This window comes from Somniosus microcephalus, chromosome 6 (genome assembly GCF_052327205.1).
Source record: "Somniosus microcephalus isolate GS21.2 chromosome 6, FLI_Smic_1.0, whole genome shotgun sequence".
Lineage (NCBI taxonomy): Eukaryota > Metazoa > Chordata > Chondrichthyes > Squaliformes > Somniosidae > Somniosus > Somniosus microcephalus.
Genome location: NC_140992.1, coordinates 207,382,917 through 207,409,168, shown reverse-complemented (window position 1 = coordinate 207,409,168; position 26,252 = coordinate 207,382,917). Strand labels below are relative to the sequence as shown.

The 26,252-nt window shown below is 42.6% G+C and overlaps 1 protein-coding gene across 1 annotated transcript in view; it reads left to right on the top strand.

Moving 5' to 3' along the window:
• Positions 1 to 209: 209 nt before the first annotated feature.
• Positions 210 to 26,252, top strand: part of pskh1 (protein serine kinase H1) — an 82,309-nt gene continuing 56,266 nt past the window's right edge. The window contains exons 1-2 of the mRNA XM_085991297.1: positions 210 to 502; positions 856 to 1,883. Of these exons, the coding sequence (XP_085847423.1) occupies positions 942 to 1,883 (942 nt within the window). The 5' untranslated portion in view covers positions 210 to 502; positions 856 to 941. The remainder of the gene's footprint in view (positions 503 to 855; positions 1,884 to 26,252) is intronic.

Here is a 26,252-nt window from a genome sequence, read left to right as displayed (position 1 = left end):
ACTGATTATCTGGTCATTATCACATTGCTGTTTGTGGGAGTTTGCTGTGTGCAAATTGGCTGCCGCGTTTCCTACATCGCAAAAGTGACTACACTCCAAAAAGTACTTCATTGGCTGTAAAACGCTGTGGGACGTCCTGTGGTTGTGAAAACCGCTATATAAATGCAAGTCTTCCTTTCTTCCTTTTTTAATTTTTGGAGGGTTGGCAACCCTCATGATTGATTGGCAAAGGCCCCAGAACACGTGCAGTCAGGAGGCCTGAAACGCGCGCAGGGCACAGCCAGGCTGGTGGCGTGCCAGGAAGTGACGCCATTGCGTTCGGCGCGTGAGTTCAGAGAAAGTTCGCAGACGGCGCTTGGATTTTTTGTGTGTGGATCCTGCGGGGGATGAGCGTCGCCGCGGCCCGGCCTCCAAGTCCGGGATGTTGTGCCTGGCGCTGCCGGTGACCGGGAGAGACAGAGCAGCCGGTCGCGGTGGGAAAAGGGCTCCTGAGCGGAGTCAGGTGAGTGCCGTGCCGGGACTGGGACGGCGGCGCTCTCGGGAAGCGGCTGGCCGGGGCCGCCCCGGGGGATGGGGATTGGGCTCCGAAAGCTTTAGCCTTCTCCAGTGGGCTGGGGAGTGAGACGTTCATTAGCTTCGGCGGTTTCTACCTCTTTATTTATATCTTGCACATTGAACTGATCTCTGTCAAAGTTTTAATGTCTTATTTCGTAAATGTCAATCGTTTTCTAAAATAAAGCCTGTTATTGTTAAATGGCAGCTTTGTTGAAGAATGTTCTTGTCCTCGGGCAACTCGTCTGCAAATATTGTATTAAAAGTGGTTTGAAATTTGTGTACTATTTTTTCTCTTTGCAGAAGAAGTGTCCAGGTACAAGTGAATGAGGAGAGGGATGTTAATGAAGAGACGAAATGCCTTTCTGGCTCAGTAACAACAAAAAGTGATGGGCTGCGGGACAAGCAAAGTGCTGCCCGAGCCACCTAAAGACTTCCATTTGGATCTGGTTAAAACTGTGGAGCCATACACTGGCCAAAATGGTGATAAGTACAAGCACTTTATTAAAGACAATGCCATCAAGAGTGGGGGCAAGACAGGCCCACCACCGCCTCATCAGACTAATGCGTACCAACAAAGTGGACATTGGGACCAGCAGAGTGATCCAAGGAGGAATAAAGTGGCCAAATACCGTGCAAAGTTTGACCCCAGAGTGACTGCAAAATATGACATCAAGGCTCTGATTGGTAGAGGGAGTTTTAGTAGAGTAGTCAGAGTAGAGCACAAAAGTACCAAACAGCCTTATGCAATAAAACTGATCGAGACAAAATACAAGGAAGGCAGGGAAGTGTGCGAGTCTGAGCTCAACGTCCTCAGGAGAGTGAGGCACACAAATGTCATACAGCTCATTGAAGTATTTGAGACTCAAGAAAGAGTGTATATGGTGATGGAACTAGCAACTGGAGGTGAACTTTTTGACAGGATCATAGCCAAAGGCTCCTTTACTGAAAGAGATGCCACAAGAGTGCTGCAAATGGTTCTTGATGGAGTTAAATATTTGCACATCCTAGGCATCACGCATAGAGACCTAAAACCTGAAAACTTGCTGTATTATCACCCAGGTGCTGACTCCAAAATTATGATCACAGATTTTGGATTAGCAAGTACTCGAAAGAAAGGTGATGACTGTCTCATGAAGACTACCTGTGGCACCCCAGAGTATATTGCTCCAGAAATCCTTGTGAGGAAGCCTTACACAAATTCGGTTGACATGTGGGCGTTGGGTGTAGTTTCCTACATTTTGTTAAGTGGAACTATGCCCTTTGAAGATGATAATCGCACTCGATTATATAGGCAAATATTGAAGGGCAAATACAGTTACTCAGGGGAGGTAAGTGATTAGCATTAAAACAGTGCATTTTATAAACATTTTGGAAGTAAAAAAATCACAGCAAATTGCACGCCTGGTTACATTGGCATTTCATTGAGTGATTTCAATATTGTAATGAAGCCGTTGCCTGTTTTTTGGGTTTTCTGTCTGATTTCCTGATCTTCTCATGTTCATTCTATGCCACAGCAAGCAGCACTAATGATCTAAAAATATTTTCTGTAGTGCCAATGAGGTTAGTTTTCAGCGTGGTATTTGTAACCGGGTACTCTGCAAGAAGCAGATACGTGACAGTGTTCCAAGAGCCCAATAGTGAGATCGAGACAGTGGGGGAAGTTTGTTTCTGCACGAAGTTTCTCCATCCCCTTTAGTAAGGAGACAGAAATAAACTTGGGATCAAATAATCTAGTCATATTTAGAATGTGTATCACAATTCAGCTTCTTATTTAGCTGATTGAGCTTTCAATTCTTTATATTTTTTTTTAGCTGGCAGCCATCCTGTTTTCTGTGTCCCAAGTGGTCAGTTTGGGTAGTAGTGTAATTGACCAATTGAAGGGTTTGTTTTCTTTTTAGTTGACTGCAATTTTGCTGCTTTTTTCAAAAAAGCATTTTGTTAACTAGTTTAATTTTACTATTAAGGCTTAACTCCACTTCAAGGACTACTGTTTGTAAAATGAAAAGAACCAGAAGGACTATATTTTTACAATAGCAAAATACTGCGGATGCTGGAAATCTGAAATAACAACAGAAAATGCTGGAAACACTCAGCAGGCCAGGCAGCATCCATGGAGAGAGAAACAGAGTCAATGTTTCAGATCTGTGACCCTTTGTCAGAAATGGAAAAAGTTAGATATGTAACTGGTTTTAAGCAGGTGCAGAGGCTGGGAAAGGGGGGCGTGGAGGAGAGGAAAGAACAAAAGGGACAGCCTGTGCTGGGGTGGAAGGCAGGAGAGATTAAATGTTGCAAATGGGGAATCGCCAATAGCTGCCATGTGGAAAAATAGGGGCGGGGTTATAGTCTGAAATTGTTGAACTTGATGTTGAGTCCAGAAGGCTGTAAAGTGCCGAATCGAAAGATGAGTTGCTGTTCCTCGAGTTTACGTTGGGCTTCATTGGAACAGTGTAAGAGGCCGAGGTGGGAGTGGAGCAGAGAATTAAAGTGACAAGCGACTGGGAGGGAGAAGGGGTGAGAGCAGAAGTGCGGGAAATGGAACGGACACGGTCGAGGGCCATGCCAACCATGGTAGAGGGGAATCCTCGGTTGAGGAAAAGGGAAGACATATCGGAAGCACTAGTATGGAAGATGGCATCATCAGAAACGATGCAGTGGAGATGGAGAAACTGGGGGAATGGAATAGAGTCCTTACAGGAAGTGGGGTGGGAGGCAGTGTAGTCCAGGTAGCTGTGGGAGTTGGTGGGCTTGTAGTGGATGTTTGTTGATAGCCTATCCCCAGAAATGGAGAAAGAGAAGTCCAGGAAAGGAAGGGAAGAGTCGGAGCTGGATCATGTGAGGGAAGAGTGGAAATTGGAAGCAAAGTGAATGAAATTTTCTAGTTCAGGGAGAGAGCAGGAAACCACACCAATACAGTCATCACTGTACTGGAAAAAGAGGTGAGGGAGGGGACCAGAGTAGGACTGGAACAAAGAATGTTCCAAATATTCCACGAAAAGGCAGGCATTGCTAGGGCCCATGCAAGTTCCCATAGCAACACCTTTAATTTGGAGGAAGTGAGTGGAGTCAGAGGAGAAGTTGTTCAGTGTGAGAACAAGTTCAGCCAGACAAAGGAGGGTGGTGGTGGAAGGGGACTGGTTGGGCCTCTGTTCAAGGAAGAAGCGGAGCGCCCTCAGGCCGTTCTGGTGGGGGATGGAGGTGCAGAGGGATTGGACGTCCATAGTGAAAAGGAGATGGTTGGGGCCAGGAAACTGTTAAAGTGGCGGAGGGCGTTGGAAGAGTCGCGAATGTAGGTGGGAAGAGACTGGACAAGGAGAAAAAATAGTTGAGCTAGGAAGAAATCCGTTCCGTGGGGCAAGAACTGGCTGAAACGATGGGTCTACCAGGGCAGTCCTGTTTGTGGATCTTGGGCAGGAGGTAGAAGCAGGCTGTGCGGGGTATGGGGGACTATGAGGTTGACAGCCGTGGAGGGAAGATCTCCAGAGGAGTTGGTCAGTGACAGTCTTGGAAACAGTGGCTTGATGTTTGGTAGTGGGGTCATGGTCCGGGGGAGGTAGGAGGAGATGTCAGAGAGTTGGCATTCAGCCTCCGAACGGTAGAGGTCGGTTCGCCAAACAACGACAGCACCACCCTTGTCAGCAGGTTTAATGACAATGTTAGGGTTGGCTTGGAGAGAACAGAGTGCTGCAAGTTCAGTGGGAGGTAGGTTGGAGTGAGTGAGGGGAGCAGAGAAATTGAGATGGCCAATGTCACGCTGTAGTCAGCAATGAAAAGATCTAGAGAGGGTAAGAGGCCAGAGGAAGGAGTCCAGGTAGAACGAGAATTCTGAAAGCGGGAGAAAGGGTCAGTCGTGCAGGGGGGGAAGACTCCTGGCCAAAGAAGTGGGCACGGAGATGAAGGTGACGGAAAAAGAGCGTGGCATCATGCCGAGCTCGAAATTCATTGAGATGGGGGCGTAAGGGGATGAAGCTCAGGCTTTTCCTGAGGACTTTATTTTTGTTGCACTGTCAATAGTCACATTGACCCTTACTTTGCGGTCAGCGGTGAAGGGACAGTGCTCGCCATTCACCTCGCTGACAACTGCCCACAATGTTTTCACGGGCTTTAGAGCACAGGCTTGCTCTAATCCAGCACGGCTCGCTCTACTTTGAGCAGTGCAAGAAACAATGAAGCTCTTCAACCAATCGGATTGAAGAATCCTCACTGAGCCACGCAGAGTCTAAACTAGAAAGTATAAAGCAGAAAATATAAATTCGATTTAAATCATGTACATAAAGCAAAATAAAGATTTGGAAATACAGATGGGATTCTGTGCGGGGTATGGGGGACTATGAGGTTGACAGCCGTGGAGGGAAGATCTCCAGAGGAGTTGAGGTCAGTGACAGCAACAGTTGCAACTCTGTTGGACGGAGTATCAATCAGGAAATAGTTGAGGCTTGTAATAAGGGAACATCTATAATTATGGGGGATTTTAACTATCATATTAATTGGACAAATCAAATTGGGCAGGGCAGGGCTGCCTTGAGGATGAGTTCATCGAGTGTATTAGGGATGGGTTTCTTGAGCAGTATGTAACTGAACCAACCAGGGGGCAAGCAACCTTAGATCTGGTCCTGTGTAACGAGACAGGATTAATTAAAAATGTCCTAGTAAAGGATCCCCTTGGAATGAGTGACCATAACATGGTTGAATTCCATATTCAATTAGAGGGTGAGAAGGTTGGATCTCAAACAAGCGTGCTAAGCTTGAATAAAGGAGACTATGAAGGTATGAGAGCGGAATTGAGTAGAGTGGATTGGGAAAATAGATTAAAGGGTAAGACGATACATGATCAGTGGTGTACATTTAAGGAGTTACTTTACAACTTCCAAAAAATATATATGCCACTGAGAAGAAAAGGGTGTAAAAGAAAAGACAGCCATCCGTGGCTAAGTAAAGAAATTAAGGATAGTATTCGACTAAAAACAAGGGCATATAAGGTAGCCAAATCTAGTGGGAGGATAGAGGATTGGGAAAACTTTAAAAGACAGCAAAAGATAACAAAAGATTAATTAAGAAAGGGAAGATAGATTATGAAAGTAAATTAGCAAAAAATATAAAAACAGTAAGTTTTTATAGTTATATAAAAAGAAAAAGGGTGGCTAAAGTAAATGTTGGTCCCTTAGAGGAGGAGACCGGGAAATTAATGGTGGGAAATATGGAGATGGCAAAAACACAATGAATATTTTGTATCAGTCTTTACAGTAGAAGACACTAAGAATATCCCAACACTGGACAAACGGGGCTATAGGGGGGGGAGGTGCTAAACATGATCAAAATCACTAAGGAAGTGGTACTCGGTAAAATAATGGGACTCCAGGCGGATAAATCACCTGGACCTGATGGCTTGCATCCTAGGGTCTTGAGGGAAGTGGCGGTAGGGATTGTGGATGCATTGGTAATAATTTTCCAAAATTCCCTGGAATCAGCAAAGGTCCCGGCAGACTGGAAAACTGCTAATGTAATGCCCTTATTTAAAAAGGGCAGTAGACAGAAGGCTGGAAACTATAGACCGGTTAGCCTAACATCTGTGGTAGGTAAAATTTTGGAGTCCATTATTAAGGAGACAGTAACAGGACATTTGGATAATCATAATTTAATAGGACAAAGTCAGCATGGTTTTATGAAGGGGAAGTCATGTTTGACAAATTTGCTGGAGTTCTTTGAGGAAGTAACGTATAGGGTGGATAAAGGGGAACCAGTGGATGTAGTGTATTTAGACTTCCAAAAGGCATTTGACAAGGTGCCACACAAAAGATTACTGATCAAGATAAAAAATCACGGGATTGGGGGTAATATTCTGGCATGGATAGAAGATTGGCTATCTAACAGAAAGCAGAGAGTTAGGATAAATGGTTCATTCTCGGACTGGCAATCAGTAACTAGTGGTGTTCCACAGGGGTCAGTGCTGGGTCCCCAACTCTTTACAATCTATATTAATGATTTGGAGGAGGGGACTGAGTGTAACATATCAAAGTTTGCAGATGATACTAAGATGGGAGGGAAAGTAGTGAGTGAGGAGGACATAAAAAAAACCTGCAAGGGGACATAGACAGGCTAAGTAAGTGGGCAGAGATTTGGCAGATGGAATACAATACTGGAGAGGTTATGCACTTTGGCAGGAAAAATCGTAGAGCAAGTTATTATCTTAATGGCAAGAAACTGGAAAGTACTGAAGTACAAAGGGATCTGGGGGTCCTGGTGCACGAAACTCAAAAGGTTAGTATGCAGGTGCAGCAAGTGATTAAGAAGGCCAATGGAATGTTGGCTTTCATTGCTAGGGGGATAGAATATAAAAATAGGGAGGTATTGCTTCAGTTGTACAAGGTATTGGTGAGACTGCACCTGGAATACTGCATACAGTTTTGGTGTCCATACTTAAGAAAAGACATACTTGCTCTCGAGTCAGTACAAAGAAGGTTCACTCGGTTAATCCCGGGGATGAGGGGATGGACATATGAGGAGAGGTTGAGTAGATTGGGACTCTACTCATTGGAGTTCAGAAGAATGAGCGGCGATCTTATTGAAACATATAAGATTGTGAAGGGGTTGGATCGGGTGGATGCGGGGAGGATGTTCCCGATGATGGGTGAAACTAGAACTAGGGGGCATAGTCTTAGAATAAGGGGCTGCTCTTTCAAAACTGAGATGAGGAGGAACTACTTCACTCAGAGGGTGGTAGGTCCATGGAATATGCTGCCCCAAAAAGCTGTAGAAGCTACATCATTACATAAATTTAAAACAGAAATAGACAGTTTCCTAGAAGTAAAGGGTTATGGGGAACGGGCAGGAATTTGGACATGAGTCTAGGTTCGGATCGGACATGGCCCTGTGGGTAGCGGAGCGGGCCCAGGGGCCATGTAGCCTGATCCTGCTCCTATTTCGTGTGTCTAATTCTGTTAGATTCAGGAGATAGTTTAGTGATGGTAGATTGGCGGTTAGGATCAGATCAGCCATGATCTTATTGAATGGCGGAGCAGGCTCGAGGGGCCGATTGGCCTACTCCTGCTCCTATTTCTTATGTTCTTATTAACCGAGATAAAAGAGACAGACAGACAAAGTTTAAAAAAAAAAAAAAAAAGTTTAAAAAAATCTCCAACTCTAATTATCTTCTGAGGGAATGAGACTGTACACTTGTAAAATTAATTTTTCAGGGCCAGAGAGGTTGTTTGGCAGTATTTATCACTTATAATGCTGTTTAAAAACTCACTCCTGAATGTATCCACCCTAACTTTTTCTGCTGCCTTAAGCGCGGAACTAGTGGGCAAGTACCCCAAGTTCACGCAATTGCATTTATTTCAGCGCCAAATTTATTGACGAGGACTGCAACAGTGCACCCTGTGGTGGAATGGAGTATCTCTGACAGCAACTTCCGGATTCCTGCGTTTAACTGCGCATGTGCACACTCCAGAAGTTGCTGTCTGATTTACTCCGTTATAACAGTGAACGCTGCTAGCCTCATCATTATTCTTATTGCAAAATCCAGCCCCTTGTGTTGTGGAAAATGTCTTGGTTTGTAAACGTTTTTTTCATGAACATGGTGTGCCTTTAAACGAATGAGACCGTGGCAATTCATTTTGTATTTTAATATAGCTTACTAGAAGTATTTCGGATGCATTCACAGAATAATTTCAGAGTTTCAATACCAAATTCTAACAAAATTGGTACGTTCAGTATTTGTTTTCATAACCATTTGAAGACTAAAGGACCATATCCCCAAATCCAGGAAACTTTGTGCTATCCGGCACCGACGGGACCGAGCTGTTGCTGTCCCATCAAAACTGCCGGACAAACCAGCGCTAATGTTGAAACATACGGAGATTTTGAGCTCTGTATCTGGCAACAAACCCTGTTGCTTAGCAACAGCTTCTAAACAGTCAGCCGTACCTTGCAAGCGTCTGTAGCTTAGCAACAGCTTCAGTGAGACCTTGCAGAGCCTGACTGTTGAGAGAAAAAAGCAACGAAAAGAAAAAAAACCTAACGAAACGGCTCCTGATTTTTTTGCCGGTGGCTCGAGCTTGCCGGACATTTAGCCTCCGAATAACACAGTTTCCTGTATAAGTGAACATTTTCCAGAAGAATGCATGCAAGACTTAGAAAATTAAAATTTGCTGCCAGTGTTGCCAGTAGGATTTTTGTAAAACTTGGCGCTCGACATTGAAATGTTCTATGTAGTGGTGTTCTAGATTTCAGTAAAAACTGGTTGGTGTTTTTGTACTATCATACTTCTACGCTGAAAATGTCTGTCAGTGCAGTTCTAGAACTTGTCCATTCAAATTTGGTTTATTGGGTAACGGCATTTTGAGCTATATAACACCAGAGTGAAGTACTGGTTGTTACGCGTCTATCACTGCTGGTAGTACAGGTAGACTATCCTTTATCCGAAAACCTCGGGACCAGCCGTGTTTCGGTTTTAGGAAAATTTCGGATTTCGGAAGGTGCGCGAAAACACTTCGGTTTTCAGAGGTAATTCGGTTTTCGGGAGTGCGGATAAAGGATACACTATCCCTTATCCGAAATGGGGTGGGGGTCGGCGGGGGGGTGGGGTACGGCGGGGGGGTCGGGTTCGGCCGGGGGGTCGGGGGTGGGGGTCGTGGTCGTGCGCATTTCGGTTTTCAGAAGTCATGCTTTGCTCCACTTTCGGCTTTGAGGTTTTCTGGTTTCGGATGTGCGGATAAAGGCTGGTACACTTACGCTGAGCGATTTCGGTTTTCAGAAGTGCGGAAAAATGCTACACTATCCCTTATCCGGCTAGGCCTGTAAGTCGTGCGCCACTCTGGTCATGTCGTGCGCCCGACTTACACTGACCGAAAAAACCTTCGGTTTTTAGAGGGTTTCGGTTTTCGGAAGTCCGGATAAAGGGTAGTCTACCTGTAATGTGAGCAATCTGTGGTGATGAATTAAGAGAATTACACAAGTGGCTTATTGCCACACTTTTTTAAAGTGAATTGCCTCTGGCATATTAGTACCAATACATTAAAAATGCCTAGTGACAAAACTGCAACTATCTGGCATCAAATTATTTTTCAATTTTGATGAACTTTGCAGGTTTGTGCGTGTAACCTTCCTCTCTCCTTTTGATTCTTTGTATCCCACTCCATAGGTGGCGTGGTGACTGGATCTGTAAAATCAGATTTTACCGATTTTCTGCCAAAGATGTGCATGCACATTTGTGTCATCGCACAAAAGTTGCATGCAGTATGTGCTGGGATCACAGATGCGATACACATGCAATTCTGGACCTGATTTTTGGCAACAAAAGAAACCAAGGCAGTGTAATTTGTATTTTTTGTAGGGTAGCTGGGTCATCTTTAGGTACTGCTGTGCAGACTATATACTTTGTATGGCAACAAATGTCAATTTTCTATTTCTAATTGGGGATGGAACAAGGACAGAATACATTGACACAGTTACCATTCTAATAATTCCCTGAAGAATTACTGAAGTCATCAGTGAAAGGCTTACTCTGGTCACATACCAAGACATTATTTACTAAAAGCAAGATTGCAACTGTTTCCCTGTGCATAATCTCCAATGATTTGATTATCCTGTCATCATAGTGGCATATAAGTGTCTTGTACCACATAAGTTCTTCAATTTCACTTTTAATTCAAAAAATCTCTAGGGGATAAGGGAGAGCCTGATGGTGAGCCTCAACAGTAGTGTCAGTGAACTGTAAGTAATTGTGGTGTGTCATTTAGTTTGACTGTGCCTTTTTAAAGCCCTTTGCTTATTTTCTTGAGTTTTAGAAAATGTCCAATTTTTTTTAAGTTACTGATTTTTAGAAACATAGAAAAATAGGAGCAGGAGTAGGTCTGTTTCAAGTTTACCTGGGTTCTTTGAGGTCCAATTTTTATCCCAACTGATTTTACGCTAAAAATAAAACCTGAAAAAATGCACAAAAGGATTTAAAATTGTCAGTAAAAACTGACTTTAGTGAGCCAGTGTGGCAAAAGGTGTTCCACAAGGATCAGTGCTGGGACCACTGTTGTCACAATTTATATTAACAATTTAGACTTTGGAATCAAAAACACTTTCTAAATTTGTGGGCGATAGTCAATACTGAGGAGGACTGCAACAAATTACAACAAGACATTAATAAACTTGCAGAATGGGCATATAATTGGCAAATCAATGTCAACATAAATAAGTGTGAGGTATTGCATTTTGTTACGAAAAATAAGGTCACCTATTACTTGGAAAATAAGAATCTAAATGGCGAAGAGAAGCAAAGGGATCTGGGAGTACATATACACAAATCGCAAAGTAGCGATGCAGGTTAATAAGGCCATAAACCCTAGTGATTGGTTTGCTTTTTTTATTTCTAGAAGGATAGAATTGAAAAGTAGAGAAGTTATTCTGAACTTGTATCAAACCTCGGTAAGACCATACTTGGAGTACTGTGTACAGTTCTGGTCATATTCTGCAAAGGACAGAGGCACTGGAGAGGGTGCAAAAAAGATTTACAAGGATGAACAGCCTGGGTCTCGTGTCTTTTTTAAAAAGAGAAGGCTGAGGGGTGAGCTAATAGAGGTCTTTAAAATTATGGAAGGTTTTGATAGAGTAGACACTGAGTGTTTCCATTTGTGGGGAAGAGCAAAATTAGAGGCTGTCAATATAAGATAGTCACCAAGAAATCAATTGGGGAATTCAGAAGAAACGTCTTTACCAAGAGCGTGTTGAGAATATGGGACTCGCTACCACAGGGAGTAATTGAGACGAATAGTATAGATGCATTTAAGGGAGGCTAGATAAACATACAAGGGAATAGAGGGTTATGCTGATGGAGTTAGATGAGGAAATCTGGGAGGAGGCTGAAGTGGAGCATAAATGCCCCCATGGGCCGACTGGCTTGTTTCGGTGTGACTTGGGCAGTTGTTAACTGTCCCTTTGGCCAGCTCCCTGCTTACTTTGAAGTTGCTTTTGAATTGCTTTTTAAATTTGTTTGTTCTTGACTACCAATATTATCTAAAATAAAAACAGAAAATGCTGGAAATACTCAACAGGGCAGGCAGCATCTGTGGAGAAAGAAATGGAGTTAAAGTTTCAGGTCAATGTCCTTCAATCAGAACTAGAAGTTGTTAGATATTTAGCAGTTTATAATTACAGAGCCAGGAGGAAAGAACAAAGGGTCCTGTGATAGGGTGGAGGGCAGGAGTGTACTGATGACAAAAGGGGTGGTAAGGGGACAAGTAAGCAAACAAGATGGGTCTAGAAGAAGTGTAAATGGTAACGGCAGAACCATTACCAGCACCTGCTGTGCAAGAAAATGGGTGTAGTGGTTATGATCTAAAGTTGTTGAACTCCATGTTGAGGCCGGAAGGCTGTAAAGTGCCTAATTGAAAGATGATGTACCGTTCCTCGAGCTTGTCTTATTGAATGAAAAGCTAACTGTAGAGAAGGAAAACACTGTTTATAGAACTGGTACTGGCAGGAGTCACTTAAAATACAATCTAAAGAGTAAATCGCTTTGATCTGTTTTGACTATATTTGTCATAGTGAGTTAGTATTAAATGTTCTGCAGTGATTTGTCTGTTTGAGAAATTATTTGTTTACTATTACTGTGCGGTGGTTTTGTGGCAATTTACCTTTTATTCCTTCAGTAAATTGTTTGATCGTTCAGACTTTTTGCAGTGGAGTGCTGGTTCTCTCAATTTATTCCACAGCTGAGCATGGATTGCATAGATCCCTCCTGGAATAAGCTCTGTATTCAACTGTTTGCATTTGAGAGCTATATTCTCTTTCTAACTCAGAGATTGCAGTGTTTAATTACTGTATCCTTGCACTGCTGTAACCACAGAAGATGCTTTAATACTTCCCATGTCTTTATGTAAAATGACATTCATCTCTTGGGATTTTCAACATAGATAAAATCTAATTAGCTAGGATTAACGTTGCAAATAATGGGTACATCCAGACCCTTAATTTAAACTAGCTGCTGATAAGTTAAAACCTTCTATTTCCCTGTCATTTTGGAATTCAGAATGTAAATGTATTCTTAACCATTTGAGACCATCCAGGTACTGAGTTTTAGGCCCGTTCCTGGTTTTGATGCTGAAAAACATCTCTAATACACAACTGCTGTTTGCCATTTGATATGATAAATAGCAATTTTTTGTTTAAACTTTGCAATAATGTGGTAAATTGCAGATTACCTCCAATGATTTATTTGGGTAAATTCAGCATATTTTGATAGTTTCCAGGATTGGTTTTACAAAGTAAAGTGCAGGAATGTTTAGTTTATGTCAGCCTGGAGCTCATCATTTTCTCATTCTACATTTTATGGAATGTGGGTCCTTGACAGCATAAGCCTGTACATCACTTCACATGCCTCTTGACAGTTGTGAATTAATTACATGGGCCCAGATTCTGCGGTAGGTCATTACCCCTCGGAAACTGACCGTAACTTCAGGATTTAGCGCATGTGTATAGAAACCCTGAAGTTGCGGTCAGTCATTCAGTGCTCTGACATAGCCTGCGCTGTGGAACCACCACTCCCTCTCTCTTTTCTCCCCCCCCCCCCCCCCCCCCAATAGTCGGTAATCAGTGGAACTAATGTAAATGTGAGCTTTTCCATGCTAATGTCGCTGTTAAATACCCCATTAAATATTAAGCCCTGTTGGAATAGGTGCAACTGGGGTTTTAACCGTGTATTGACTGCTAAACAACTGTCCTGGCCCTGAAAAACTAATTTTTATATTTGTGAAATGTCAAATTTCTCCATTATTAAAAGATTAAAATTTTTTTTTTTTATCATAAAGTTTGTTCATATTTCAGCTTCTACCTTATCCCCATATGAAAGTCCCAATCTTTATTTAGCTCTCTAACATTTTTAAAAAGTGAGGATAAAAGCTGCTTTTTATTTCCTGGTTTGCTGTCTGAGAATTCTTCAATGTGATTGGTTGTTTAGACAGCTTGATGACGTCGCTGTTGCACTCTGCTCGGAATCCCATATTCACAGCACCACAATCAATTACATGTCGAGAAACCTCAAGTTTTCGCCACAGAGCTCGTGAAATCTCTGGGCAGCTTTCTTCGAGGTCAGCGGCAAGTGTCTTCGTTTCAATGCTGACAGCAAATTACAGGCTATTGTCTCTCTCTGGTATTTAAGTAGAGTGTATGTTCAGTAAACAAATTCCTTAAAGAGCAGGTCATGTTTTTTAAAAAGTTCTCATCTCATCAATTTTCCCTTCCTCTCCTGAAGGCGTTGATTCCTTGCAGGGCTACAGTTCTGCAGGTGCCAGTTGCTGTATGGGAACAGACCTTTCTGTGATAGCTGCACTAACTGTTCAACTATAAAATGTTGTTAATCAAGTTCCATTTGTTCAATAAGTTCCATTCTGAAATTAGCCTGTTGGTATATAGAGGAAGCAAATTAACTTTTCTAACATTCAGAAATACTTAAAATATATCAAAAGATGAAGGTGCCGTCAGTGCATGTATGGTGTACAGCGAATTGAGCAGGATTTCTACTTTTGGTGCCCTTGTCCCCAGCAAAACCTACACGATCCTCCACCCCCATTGTTCCTCCTGGTACAACCCCCATCTTTGCACTCAAGTCTGAGGCACACAAATGAGTGTCATCCACACCTGATGTGGCTTGACCTAATCAAGCTCTAACAAACCTTGCTGTCCTCTGCCAAATCTGTTCACTACTCTGCCATCACCTTGGAGGGCAATGATAACCCCAGGCTCCTTTTCTTTACTACTGACTGTCTCTTACCTGCTTTAACAATAAATTTGATGAGCTCATGGTTTGTTTTGTCACCAAGATCAAAACAATTTGTTCAGCTGCTTCCACTGCTTCTCCCCACTTCCCCTTGTCCCAGAAACCAGCCCCCCTCCTACTCGGGCCCTGAACCCCCGTATCTGCCTCTTGTACCTTCAGCATATCTTCCTTCCCCCCTCTACCCTCACTCCCTGTCAAAGCTCAGCTCATCCATTTGACTTGCCTCCTGCTCCACTAAACTCCAGACCACCCAACTTCCTTTCTTGGCCACTGCGAGCTGACATTGTAGATAGTCTTCTCAGGCACTGTCCCATATACTTTAAAAACGATCATTATCAGCTCACCCTCAACATCTCTGTCCTTGCAAATTACTGCTCCATCTCCACAATCCATTTCCTTTCCAGGGTCTACATCCTAGCTTTATGTCCATCTGTCCCACAGCTCTCTCTGAATCCCTCAAATTCAGCATTTGACGGTGACCTTGGTGCACTATCCCTCAACCTCTCTGCAGCCTCTTACACGATTGACCACATCTCCCTCCTCTGACGATTGTCCTCCATTGTCTCAGTGGGCGCGTCCTTGCCTCTTAACTTTTCGTCATCTACATGCTGTTCCTTGGCAACGTCATCTGCAGACATGGGGTCAGCTCCACATCAGCACTACCTTTTCACCAACTGGCCCTGCAGTCATATTTTACTGTATGTGTGCAAACAGAAATTTACCACATTGATTCTTACTCTAACTTACTTCCTTCAGTCTTCCCTTTCTGCTACAAACTGAAGGAATTTAAAATCCAAACTCCATGTCAACCACCCACCACTAACTAAATTACCTAGTCTTGTGTTACCCACTATTCAATCTTGAAGGTTTCTCGACAAAGAAACAAGCTGTTCAGATCTATTTCTGACGTGCCTTAATAGAATGTGGTATTCTAATCACTGTTGTCAGCATGACATCCACCATCTTTACACATTGTTTTGGCAAGAATGCCAAGAATGTTGGGTGCAGTACTAAATTTGGGATGATCTATCACGTTCAACAGTTTAAATACTAAAGCTGCTGTATAGTTCATGCCCCAGTACAACATGTGTCTCGCACAATACGGTACAACAGTTTGTTTAAAAGAGTTTCCTTTGATAAGGTCCTGGAATGATCTTTTCCTGAAGTATTTGACCATAAAATGTTCCTTGTATTTAATACAAAAATGTAAAAGCAAAACATGTAACTAGCTGGTTTTCCTAATCATAGCCTGAACTTTTACTGCTCATTGGAGTCGTGAGTGTTGCTGAGACTGACCACCAAAATGCAGTGTTGAGTGTCCCAAATGGTACATGGGTGATTGGCTTGCTAACCAGCACGGTCATTGAAATGCAATGTTTTTATGATGGCTGCAGGATTAGGCCTTTGCTTTAAAATAGGGCTATGATTTTTCTTTTTTTTTGCATTTTGTCATTTAAAAAAAAAACAAAGTTCAGATCATTGGGGGTCTTCATAAACTGTAAATTATAAACTAACCTTTCAGCCAGCTGTGGTGTTACATGTTGGGCTTTTCTGTACTGTGACATAATTTCACACAGAAGCAACATGATATATGGCAGGATTATCAGGTGTTTGGCCCTCTGAAAATAACTGAAGTAGTTTCATCATGTGTGAATCAAAGTGCTATTATGTGAGTCCATTTGTCTTTTTTCTGCTTCCCAGCCAAAATCCTGATTGGATGTCATCCTTTAGTCTTGCACTGTATAAATCTTCACAGTCATTGCAGTGGTGCAGCATGGAGGGTTGGGCAACTGATTCATAACACATGGAAGGAGAAACATGATTGCAGAAATAATTGTTAAACATTACAGAGTCTTTTGTTTTAATTTTGGCTTGGGGTAAATGTGAATTATGTGAAATGGTTATTAAACTAACCTTTACCGCAAATTATCACCACCAGAGGCTTTGGCTGGAAGACTACATCTGCTGGCTATGGGTGAGGTGTGAGGGTATCTATAACCCTCCACTCATTTTTTAACCTTTATTCTGGTTGCTTTAACCATATGTGGATTCGAGTTTTATATTTCAGGGTGAAGATAAAAGCATAGTGCTTCTGTTTTTAGCTTGATTTTCACTTCGTAGCATTACATCCTGGACTTTCTCACCAACCAATTCTTAGTACTGCAGAAAAAATGTACAATATCCAGTCATTTTAATTTTGTAAGGATATGGCCAAGCAAGGAGTGAGCTTTTTGACCAGACCATTTTGCTACTGATTTTATGCAGTGTGTTTCTGATTCCAACCATGGTTTTGAGGACAGTATGGAGTAAGGGCAGATTAAAGCATGAGTCACCCTGTGCTAGCTTTAGTAGAGGACTGGGAGCAGATTACCTGTCTGTACATGTGCCTGGGAAAATGGAGTTTAGCAAGTTAAAAAAGAAGGGATATGAACAAAAAAGAACTAAAACAGGTGGATATATTTTTATATAGAATTTGGTCTCAACAAAAACCGTTTTTTTTTATAAACGGAGATGAGTGAGCCTTGGTGTGAGTGATCTTGACAGTTGCCTGGGGGTGTTGCTGTGAAGTAGTGGGATGGATTCCACATGAAGGTAAGTCACTGATTTCCTTGAGTAAACAAAGCTGTTCACACACACGTTAAATGGGCCTTGGCAAGAGTGTGTTATTGAAGTCTTGGGCACCGACTGATAGGCAGAAAACAGGTTCAGACTGAAGCTATACGCTAAAACTTAGCACTGAAATTTTGATTTTGGAAGTATATTCAACACTAAATGATCTCAAAATAGAGTAATACAAGTACATTTTTTAAAAATTTCCTCTTCAGCCTAATTATGAGGGAAATATTTTGCTCTGGGGAGGAAAAAATTCAAGTATTTTGTACTCCTGAGTCTTTTTGTACTGATGTACAAGAATTGAACTGGCATTCTGTTAAAGAAAATCATTGTGTAACAAGGAAGATTTCTGAAAATGCTAAGCGTTTGTCAGAATTATGTTGAAAAATGCATGTTGTCTACGAAAAACAATAAGAATAAAACCAGACAGACCACCCGGCATCGACCTCAGACCGGCTTCGGACATGACAATGGCACACCCAGCCCAGTCGACCCTGCAAAGTCCTCCTAACATCTGGGAGAGCTGTCCCACAGACGAGTCAAACAACAGCCTGACAGTCATACTCACAGAATCACACCTTGCATGCTAAACAGCGGAAGCAGCATACTATAAACAGAGCTAAGCGAGCCCACAATCAGCGGATCAGATCAAAGCTCTGCAGTCCTGCCACATCCAGTCATGAATGGTGGTGGACAATTAAACAACTAACGGGGGGAGGAGGAGTCTCCATGAGTATCCCTAGCCTCAATGATGGTGGAGCCCAGCACGTGAGTGCAAAAGACAAGGCTGAAGCATTTGCAACCATCTTCAGCCAGAAGTGCCGAGTGGATGATCCATATCTGCCTCCTCCTGAGGTCCCCACCATCACAGAAGCCAGTCTTCAGCCAATTTGATTCACTCCACGTGCTATTGAGAAACGGCAGAATGCACTGGATACAGCAAAGGCTGTAGTGCTGAAGACTTGTACTTCAGAACTAGCTGCGCCTCTAGCCAAGCTGTTCCAGTACAGCTACAACACTGACATCTACCCGACAATGTGGAAAACTGCCCAGGTATGTTCTGTCCACAAAAAGCAGGACAAATCCAATCCGGCCAATTACTGCCCCATCAATCTACTCTCAATCATCAACAAAGTGATGGAAGGTGTTATCGACAGCCCTAGTAAAATTGGAATCAATGGGCATCGGAGAAAACTGTGCACTCACTGACTGGAGGCATACCTAGCACAAAGGAAGATGGTTTTGGTTGTTGGTCAATTATCTCAGCCCCAGGACATCGCTGCAGGAGTTCCTTAGGGCAGTGTCCTAGGCCCAACCATCATGCTGCTTCATCAGTAACCTCTTCTCCATCATGAGGTCAGAAGTGGGGATGTTTGCTGATGATTACACAGTGTTCAGTTCTATTCGCAACTCCTCAGATAATGAAGCAGTCCATGCCTGCATGCAACAAGACCTGGACGACATTTGGGCTTGAGCTGATATGTGGCGCGAATGTTACTTGCCACAGAAGTGCCAGGCAATGACTATCTCCAAAAAGCAAGAGTCTAATGACATTCAATGGTATTACCATTGCCGAATCCCCCACCATCAACATCCTGAGGGGTCACCATTGACCAGAAACTTAACTGGACCGGCCACAAGAGCAGGTCAGAGGCTGGGTGTTCTGCGGTTCAGCTGTTCTCCATGGCCTCGGTCCTCCTTATCTCTGTAATCTCCTTCGGCCATCTGCACTCCTCTAATTCTGGCCTCTTGAGCATTCCTGATTATAATCGCTCAACCCTTGGTGGCCGTGCCTTCTGTTGCCTAGGCCCTATGTTCTGGAATTCCCTGCCTAAACCTCTCTGTCTCGCTACCTCTCTTCTCCTTTGAGACGCTCCTTAATACCTACCTCTGACAAAGCTTTTGGTCACCTGCCCTAATTTATCCTTATGTGGCTTGGTGTCACATTTTTGTCTTCAAATACTCCAGTGCTTTGGGACGTTTTACTATGTTAAAGGTGCTATATAAATACAAGTAGTTGTTGAGTGTCCCACCTCCTGACTCCCCAAAGCCTTTCCATCTACAAGCACAAGTCAGGAGTGTGATGGATTACGTTCCACTTGCCTGGATGAGTGCAGTTCCAACAGCACTCAAGAAGTTCAACACCATCCAGCCTGCTTGATTGGCACCCCATCCTCTACCTTAAACATTCACTCCCACCACCACCAGCGCACTATGGCTGCAGTGTATACTATCTATAAGATGCACTGCAGCAACTCGCCAAGGCTTCTTCGACAGTACCTTCCAAACCCGTGACCTCTATCACCTAGAAGGACAAGGGCAGCCGGTGCAGGGGAACACCTTCACCTGCAAGTTCCCCTCCAAGTTACACACCATCCTGACTTGGAAATATATCGCCATTCCTTCATCGTCGCTGGGTCAAAATCCTGGAACTCCCTAACAGTACTGAGAGTACCTTCACCACACGGACTGCAGCGGTTCAAGAAGGCAGCTCACAACCACCTTCTCAAGGGCAATTAGGGATGGGCAATAAATGCTGGCCTTGCCAGCGACGCCCACATCCCAGGAACAAATTTAAAAAAAAAGGAAATCCATTTCCTTGTGCAGCTGTCCTGATTTTCTTTTGGGTGGGTGGGTGGGGGGGGAGGAGGTGTTTGGGGAAACTAAGCATCCTGGTCAAGTGAGTTGGGAAGCAGGAATAGCATCATTTAGATGGTATCTGGGTGAGTAGGAATATTAAAATCATACTGATTTTTTTGAAGAGGTATATTTGTGAGTTATTTTTCCTAGTCAGCATTGACCTGATGAGTTGGCACTGATTTCTCATCAAGGAATATGAGTAACTTTGTCATCCTTTTCCTTTTGAAAGCACCTTGGCTGGCATTGTAATAAAGCTCATTGTTTTAATTGTTATTTCTGTGAATGGCTATGTTGGACACATATTAAGATAGCTATGGATCATATAATATTTTTTGAAATTCATGATTGCACTTGTTGGATTAATGTGAAGTAGCAAAAGATACTTGGCAGATAAGACCACAGAGGTATTAGGGCAAATGACCAAAAGCTTGGTCAAAGAGGTAGATTTTACGGAGTGTCTTAAAGGAGGAAAGAGGAGGGGGGTGGGGGGAGGAAAGAGAGATTTAGGGAGGGAATTCCAGAGCTTGGGGCATGGGCAGCTGAAGGTACTGCTGCCAATGGTAGAGCGATTAAAATCTGGGATGCTCAAGAACGCAGATATCTGAGGGTTGTAGGGCTGGAGGAGATTACAGCGATAGGGAGGGGTGAGGCCATGGAGGGATTGGAAAACAAGGATGCAAATTTTTAAATCGAGGCGCTGCTTAACCAGGAGCCAATGTAGGCCAGCAAGCACAGAAAGACTTGCATTTATTTAGCACCTTTCACGACCACCAGACGTCCCAAAGCGCTTTATAGCCAATGAAGTACTTTTTTAAAGTGTAGTCACTGTTGTAATGTAGGAAATGTGGCAGCCAACTTGTGCACAGCAAGCTCCCACAAACAGCAATGTGATAATGACCAGAAAATCTGTTGATGTTGATTGAGGGAATAAATACTGGCCAGGACACCGGCGATAACTTCCCCTGCTCTTCTTTGAAATAGTGCCGTGGGATCTTTTATGTCCACCTGAGAGCAGACGTCTCATCTGAAAGACAGCATCTCCAACAGTGCAGATCTCCCTCGGCACTGCACTGGAGTGTCAGTCCAGATTTTTTTTTTTGTGCTCAAGTCTCTGGAGTTGGACTTGAACCCAAAACCTCAGGAGAGTGTGCTACCCACTGAGCCACAGCTGACACAGGGGTGAAGGGTGAATGGGACTTGGTGCGAGTTAGTACGCGGGCAGCAGAGTTTTGGACGACCTCAAGTTTACGGAGGGTAGAATGTGGGAGACCGGCCAGAAGTGCGTTGGAATAGTCAAGTCTAGTCTCTACACTTAAGGCTACCTGTAAGGTATGCCATTGTACACAAATTAAAAGGGTTTATGTTTACAGTAATTTAAGGATTGTTGAGAGCATAGAATATATGTACATTTGGTAGAATAGTAATGACTATTAATAGACTGGCATTTGCAGTAACGAGAATGAATTGTAAATTCTCACATTGTTTAATCAGACTGTCTACAAATTAAAGAAATAAGGCCTTTTATATTAAAAAAAAAAAAAAGCAGGGGTGTACTCTGATATTTCTTCACTTTTGAAATACCTTCTCAAATAGTTTAAATTTTTCTGAACATAAAATTATTTAATGCTATTTGCCTCAAAAGTGATAGTAAATATTTTGTACTTGTTAGACTGGGAAACCTGTCAGCATTTACTTAGTCGTGAAGACTGTCTTTCACTCTGACTTGAGGTGATAGATACAAAATATTTTTAAGGAATCATAGAATGGTTACAGCACAGAAGGAGGCCATTTGGCCCGTTGAGCCCGTGCTGGCTCTCCAAGAGTACTTCAGCTAGTTCCACTCCCCTACCCTTTCCCCGTAGCCCTGCAAATTTTTTCCCTTCAGGTACTTATCCAATTCCCTTTTTGAAAGCCATGATTGAGTCTGCCTCCACCACCCTTTCAGGCAGTGCATTCCAGATCCTAACCACACGCTGCGTGAATAAGTTTTTCCTCATGTCTCTTTTTTGGTTCTTTTGCCAATCACCTTAAATCTGTGTCCTCTGGTTCTCCATCCTTCTGCTAATGGGAACAGTCTCAAACAACTCTGTCCAGATTTTGAATACTAACATTTTAACTATGTGTACAGAATGTTTGTCAACTTTCAAAATAATATATTTTCTTCAATCGTATACTATCTGAAGAACTTGCCCCTTTTTTTTGTATATTTGCAATGCTTCCGTAAACTTGAGCACATCCTAACTCGCACCAAGTCCCGTTCACCCCTCACCCCTGTGCTCGCTGACCTACATTGGCTCCCAGTTGAGCAACGCCTCGATTTTAAAATTCTCATTCTTGTTTTCAAATCTCTCCATGGCCTCGCCCATCCCCATCTCTGTTACCTCCTACAACCCTCTGAGATATCTCTGCTCCTCCAATTCTGACCTCTTCGGCATCACCGATTTTAATTGCTCAACCATTGGTGGCTGTGCCTTCAGCTGCCTAGACCTTAAGCTCTGAAATTCCCTTCCTAAACCTTGCCATCTTTCCTACACCTCTCTTCCTTTAAGAGGCCATGGTGTGGAGATGCCGGAGTTGGACTGGGGTGGACAAATGTAAGAAATCACACAACACCAGGTTATAGTCCAACAGCTTTATTTGAAATCACAAGCTTTCGGAGCGCTGCTCCTTCTTCAGGTGAAGTGGGGAAATGCATAAAGACACAGCTTATATAGTCAGAGAATCATGTCCGATGTTTACAGGTAACCTTTCCAACTGCCATTTATCGCACCTCGGCAGAGAGATAATCACAACAGTCAAAGGTGTGAATGGTGTCCAAACAGGTCAGTCAGGGAAACATTACATCAAAGAACAATGAGGTGGGGTCACAAGGTGTAAAATATTGCAGATGCTGGGGTCCTTTAAGAGTGACTTGGTGTCAAATTTTGTTTGATAACGCTCCTGTGAAGTGCCTTGGGACGTTTTGCTACGTTAAAGGTGATATATAAATGCAAGTTGCTTAGTAATTTAAAGTAGAATCGGGGAAAATGTTGAAATTAGCGTAAGTTTTGGACCAGACAAATGACAAAGGAATAAATTAAATTATTTATATCGATTAAACTATGATTTTTGGCTTACCTAAACTAATTAAAAATTTTAAGTTTTTACTATCCGTCCACTCTAGAGATAATATGCTGGACTCCCATACTGAGGGGCTGGGTTTGAATCCCATTCTTGACTGCTGCTTTAATTTTCTGTGAAGAAAGTATAAACCGGCTACAAAAGAGAAAATTCAGGACATAAAAGCAGCTAATGCACTTCCCTCACCCAACACCAAAGAACAAAATGGTCATTCACTCATTGCTATTTTTAGAGATTTTCCTGCATCCAGAATGGTTATTACGTTGGTAGGGCTAAGTGTGTTTGGGAGGGTGGGAAGGAGATGCACAAATGGACAGAGTTGGAGGACTGAAAGCAGGGAGGCTGCAGAGATAAGGAGCAGTGCGGCTTTTGTGGTATTTGAATACGAGGGTGAAGATTTAAGAATAATTAGGAGACAGGATGCCGATGCAGGTTCAACAAGGATGTGGGCGATGGGCAAGCGGAACTTGGTGCGGGACGGGCAGTTGAGTTTTGGAATTTATGGAGGCTGGCAATGAAAAAATCTAAAACACTACCATATCTGCAACACTGCTTTCTGTGACAAACTCAATAACACAGACCTCTTCCAGTTGGAAGTTTACATTCCATTGAATGCTCCCTTCTGCTATATGTCAGGAACAATCGCGTTTGCAGATTAACCCAATATTGGCAACACATTTAAAGTACAGCAGGTCATCTATCACAAGTATAAAAGATTGATAGTTTAAAAAAAAACTTGCAGTGCAGTATCTTGTGTAAGCTTGTAGCTTTGTCCTACAGTTTACTATTAAGTAAATGGGGCCGCGGATCAGGTTTCTAATAGTGTTGTATAAGTGGTTCGGAGGATTTTATTGACTCGAATTATGGAGAACTTATTTCTCTGTCTTCGAGGGAAAAGCAAGAGTTATTACAGATTTTACTATAGATATCACTGCACTGAGCACGATGATTGGAAAACAGCTTGCTCTGCATCATTTGTCATAGCACATCTGAAATGATTGATCTGGGATTATTTAAAAAGTTACTCTAGGAGTAGTGAACTTTGTGTTGAGGCAGTGGAATTGACTCAGTGCTGATGAAGTTAAATCTGATCACAACATTGTGGTTGTATGACTGAAATGCTCTGAACCAGTGCATCGCAGTGACCAGTGAGTACCTGGGCAAGATGACTGTGTGCATATTTAGTTCTGCATGATTTATTTTATGATTTTTATTCATTTAACCTTCTTTGTTATAAATTAATCTTCCCATGGATTCAGCTGGACAGGTACATGCTGAGTTGCTGATCGCTGTGTGATACATTATTGTAGTACTAGATGTTGAAAACTTTTCTACAGCCCATGCTATTGCTCATGGTAACTTGGAGTACATCCTGCTTGGGCACACCCTGAGGGCAATTAGAGACTAGGAGCTTTCTTGGTATAAGTAATTCATGTAACACTTTCCTGTTGTATCATTTTTGTCAGCCTATCTGCCGTGTTTCAACTTGCCTATTCATTTTACTTACCTCTGCGTCCCCAAACTTTGTTTCTAAGGTAGATGATGCTATAGCATGCTTCCTCTGCGATCTCCCAGCTCTGCCTCCAATGTAGGCAGCACTATTCATCCTTCAGCTTCTAAAATCAGACCTATGGCTTGATGATACAATTTTAAAAGCAGTAAATGCACTTAAATAAACTTTTAAGCCAGCTCTATGTATTGGGAACATTGCATTTGTCACTGTGGGGCAGGGGTGGGATTCCCAAAAGCACTGGCCTGGTGAAACTACTGTTACAAATATACTTAGCAGTATCTATTTTAAAGTATAATCGACTGTCTGCAAGTGTTAGGGAAACTTCTAAATAAAATAAATGTTCAGCAATGTTTGGGCAACCCTTTTTTTTTAATACTTCTTCTCCTGGCCACATTTTCTTTGAAAACCTGTACCGTCCTCCCCTCCTATCTTCTGCCTCTTTCAGCTCCCACCCCCATCAAAAAAAGACTATCTGGCCATTCAACTCATTCTTGTTTGTGGGACCTTGCTGTGTGCACTTTGGCTGCCACGTTTACCTGCAAAACAGTGATGATGTTTCAAAAGTAGTTCAATGGCTGCGGAGTGCTTTGGGATGTGCTGAGGTTGTGAAAGGTGTTATATAAATGTTGTTTCTTTCTTGCATAGTTAAATAGTGTTTTCCTCATGCATTGCAGGTAGATAAATAAATTTGTTTCTCTCATACCAGTTACATAAAAATAAAGTTATGCATGTAATGTGCTGTAGGTTCATAAATTAAAAGCCCCTCAAATATAATTAAAAAGAAATAGTGACTTGCATTTATATAGTGCCTTATCGTGTTTCTCCAAAATGTGGCAAAGTATGTTGCATACAATACTTGAATTACTTTGAAGTGGAGTCAGTGTTATGTAGGCAGAGTTGGCAGTTTTGTATACACAAGATTGTACAAGCAGCAGTTGAATGACCCATTATTCTGTTTTTTGGTGGTGTTGGCTGAGGGTGAAATGTGGCGAGGATGTCTCTCTCAGTACTGCATTGAAATGCCAGCCTAAATTATGCGCTCTAGCCCTAGAGTGAGACTTAATCCAGTGACATTTTGACTTGGTGCTAAGAGTGCTACCAAGTGAGTCAAGGAGACATCAGTTACATCAATTTTCTTTCCTGACCTGCAGTCCCTGTGAGCTACAGTGTAGTCTTGCTTTCCTAATGACTAAGGATCGAACAACCTTTGTCCTGGATGTCATGTTGGCACAGGAGGACAGGACAGAGTACTGAAGGGTAATTTTTTGCAACAGCCTCCCCAACATTGATAATGGTAACAGACAAATCCCCAAGAGAATTGGGTGTAAGGGGATAGTGGGCTGTGGGCAAATGAACGATTGAGCACCTGCCACCAGAGAAGGTTCATGAGGTTGATTCCGGAGATGAAGGGTTGACTTATGAAGAAAGGTTGAGCAAGTTGGGCCTATACTCATTGGAATTTAGAAGAATGAGAGATGATCTTATTGAAACATATAAGATACTGAGGGGGCTCGACAAGGTAGACGCAGAGCTGTTTCCCCTCATGGGAGAATCTAGAACTAGGGGGCATAGTTTCAGAATAAGGGGTCGCCCATTTAAAACTGATGAGGAATTTCTTCTCTGAGGGTCATTGAATATATTTAAGGTGGAGATAGACAGATTTTTGAACAATAAGGGAGTGAAGGGTTATGGGGAGCGGGCAGGGAAATGGAGCTGAGCCCAAGATCAGATCAGCCCCGATCTCATTAAATGGCGGAGCAGGCTCGAGGGGCCAAATGGCCTACTCCTGCTCCTGTTTCTTATGCTCTTAGTTCCAACTAATTGATGTGAACATAAGAGTAGTAAGACTAAGCTTTGAAATGCTTCCAATTTAAGAAAGGAGGGAGAGAGAAAATGGGGGACTACAGACCAGTTAGCTTGACATCAGTAGTGGGGAAAATGCTAGAATCTATTAAGAATGTGGTAACGGGACACTTTATATATTTAAAAAAAATAAAAATAATAATAATAATAATAGGATTGGGCAGTCAACATGGATTTATGAAA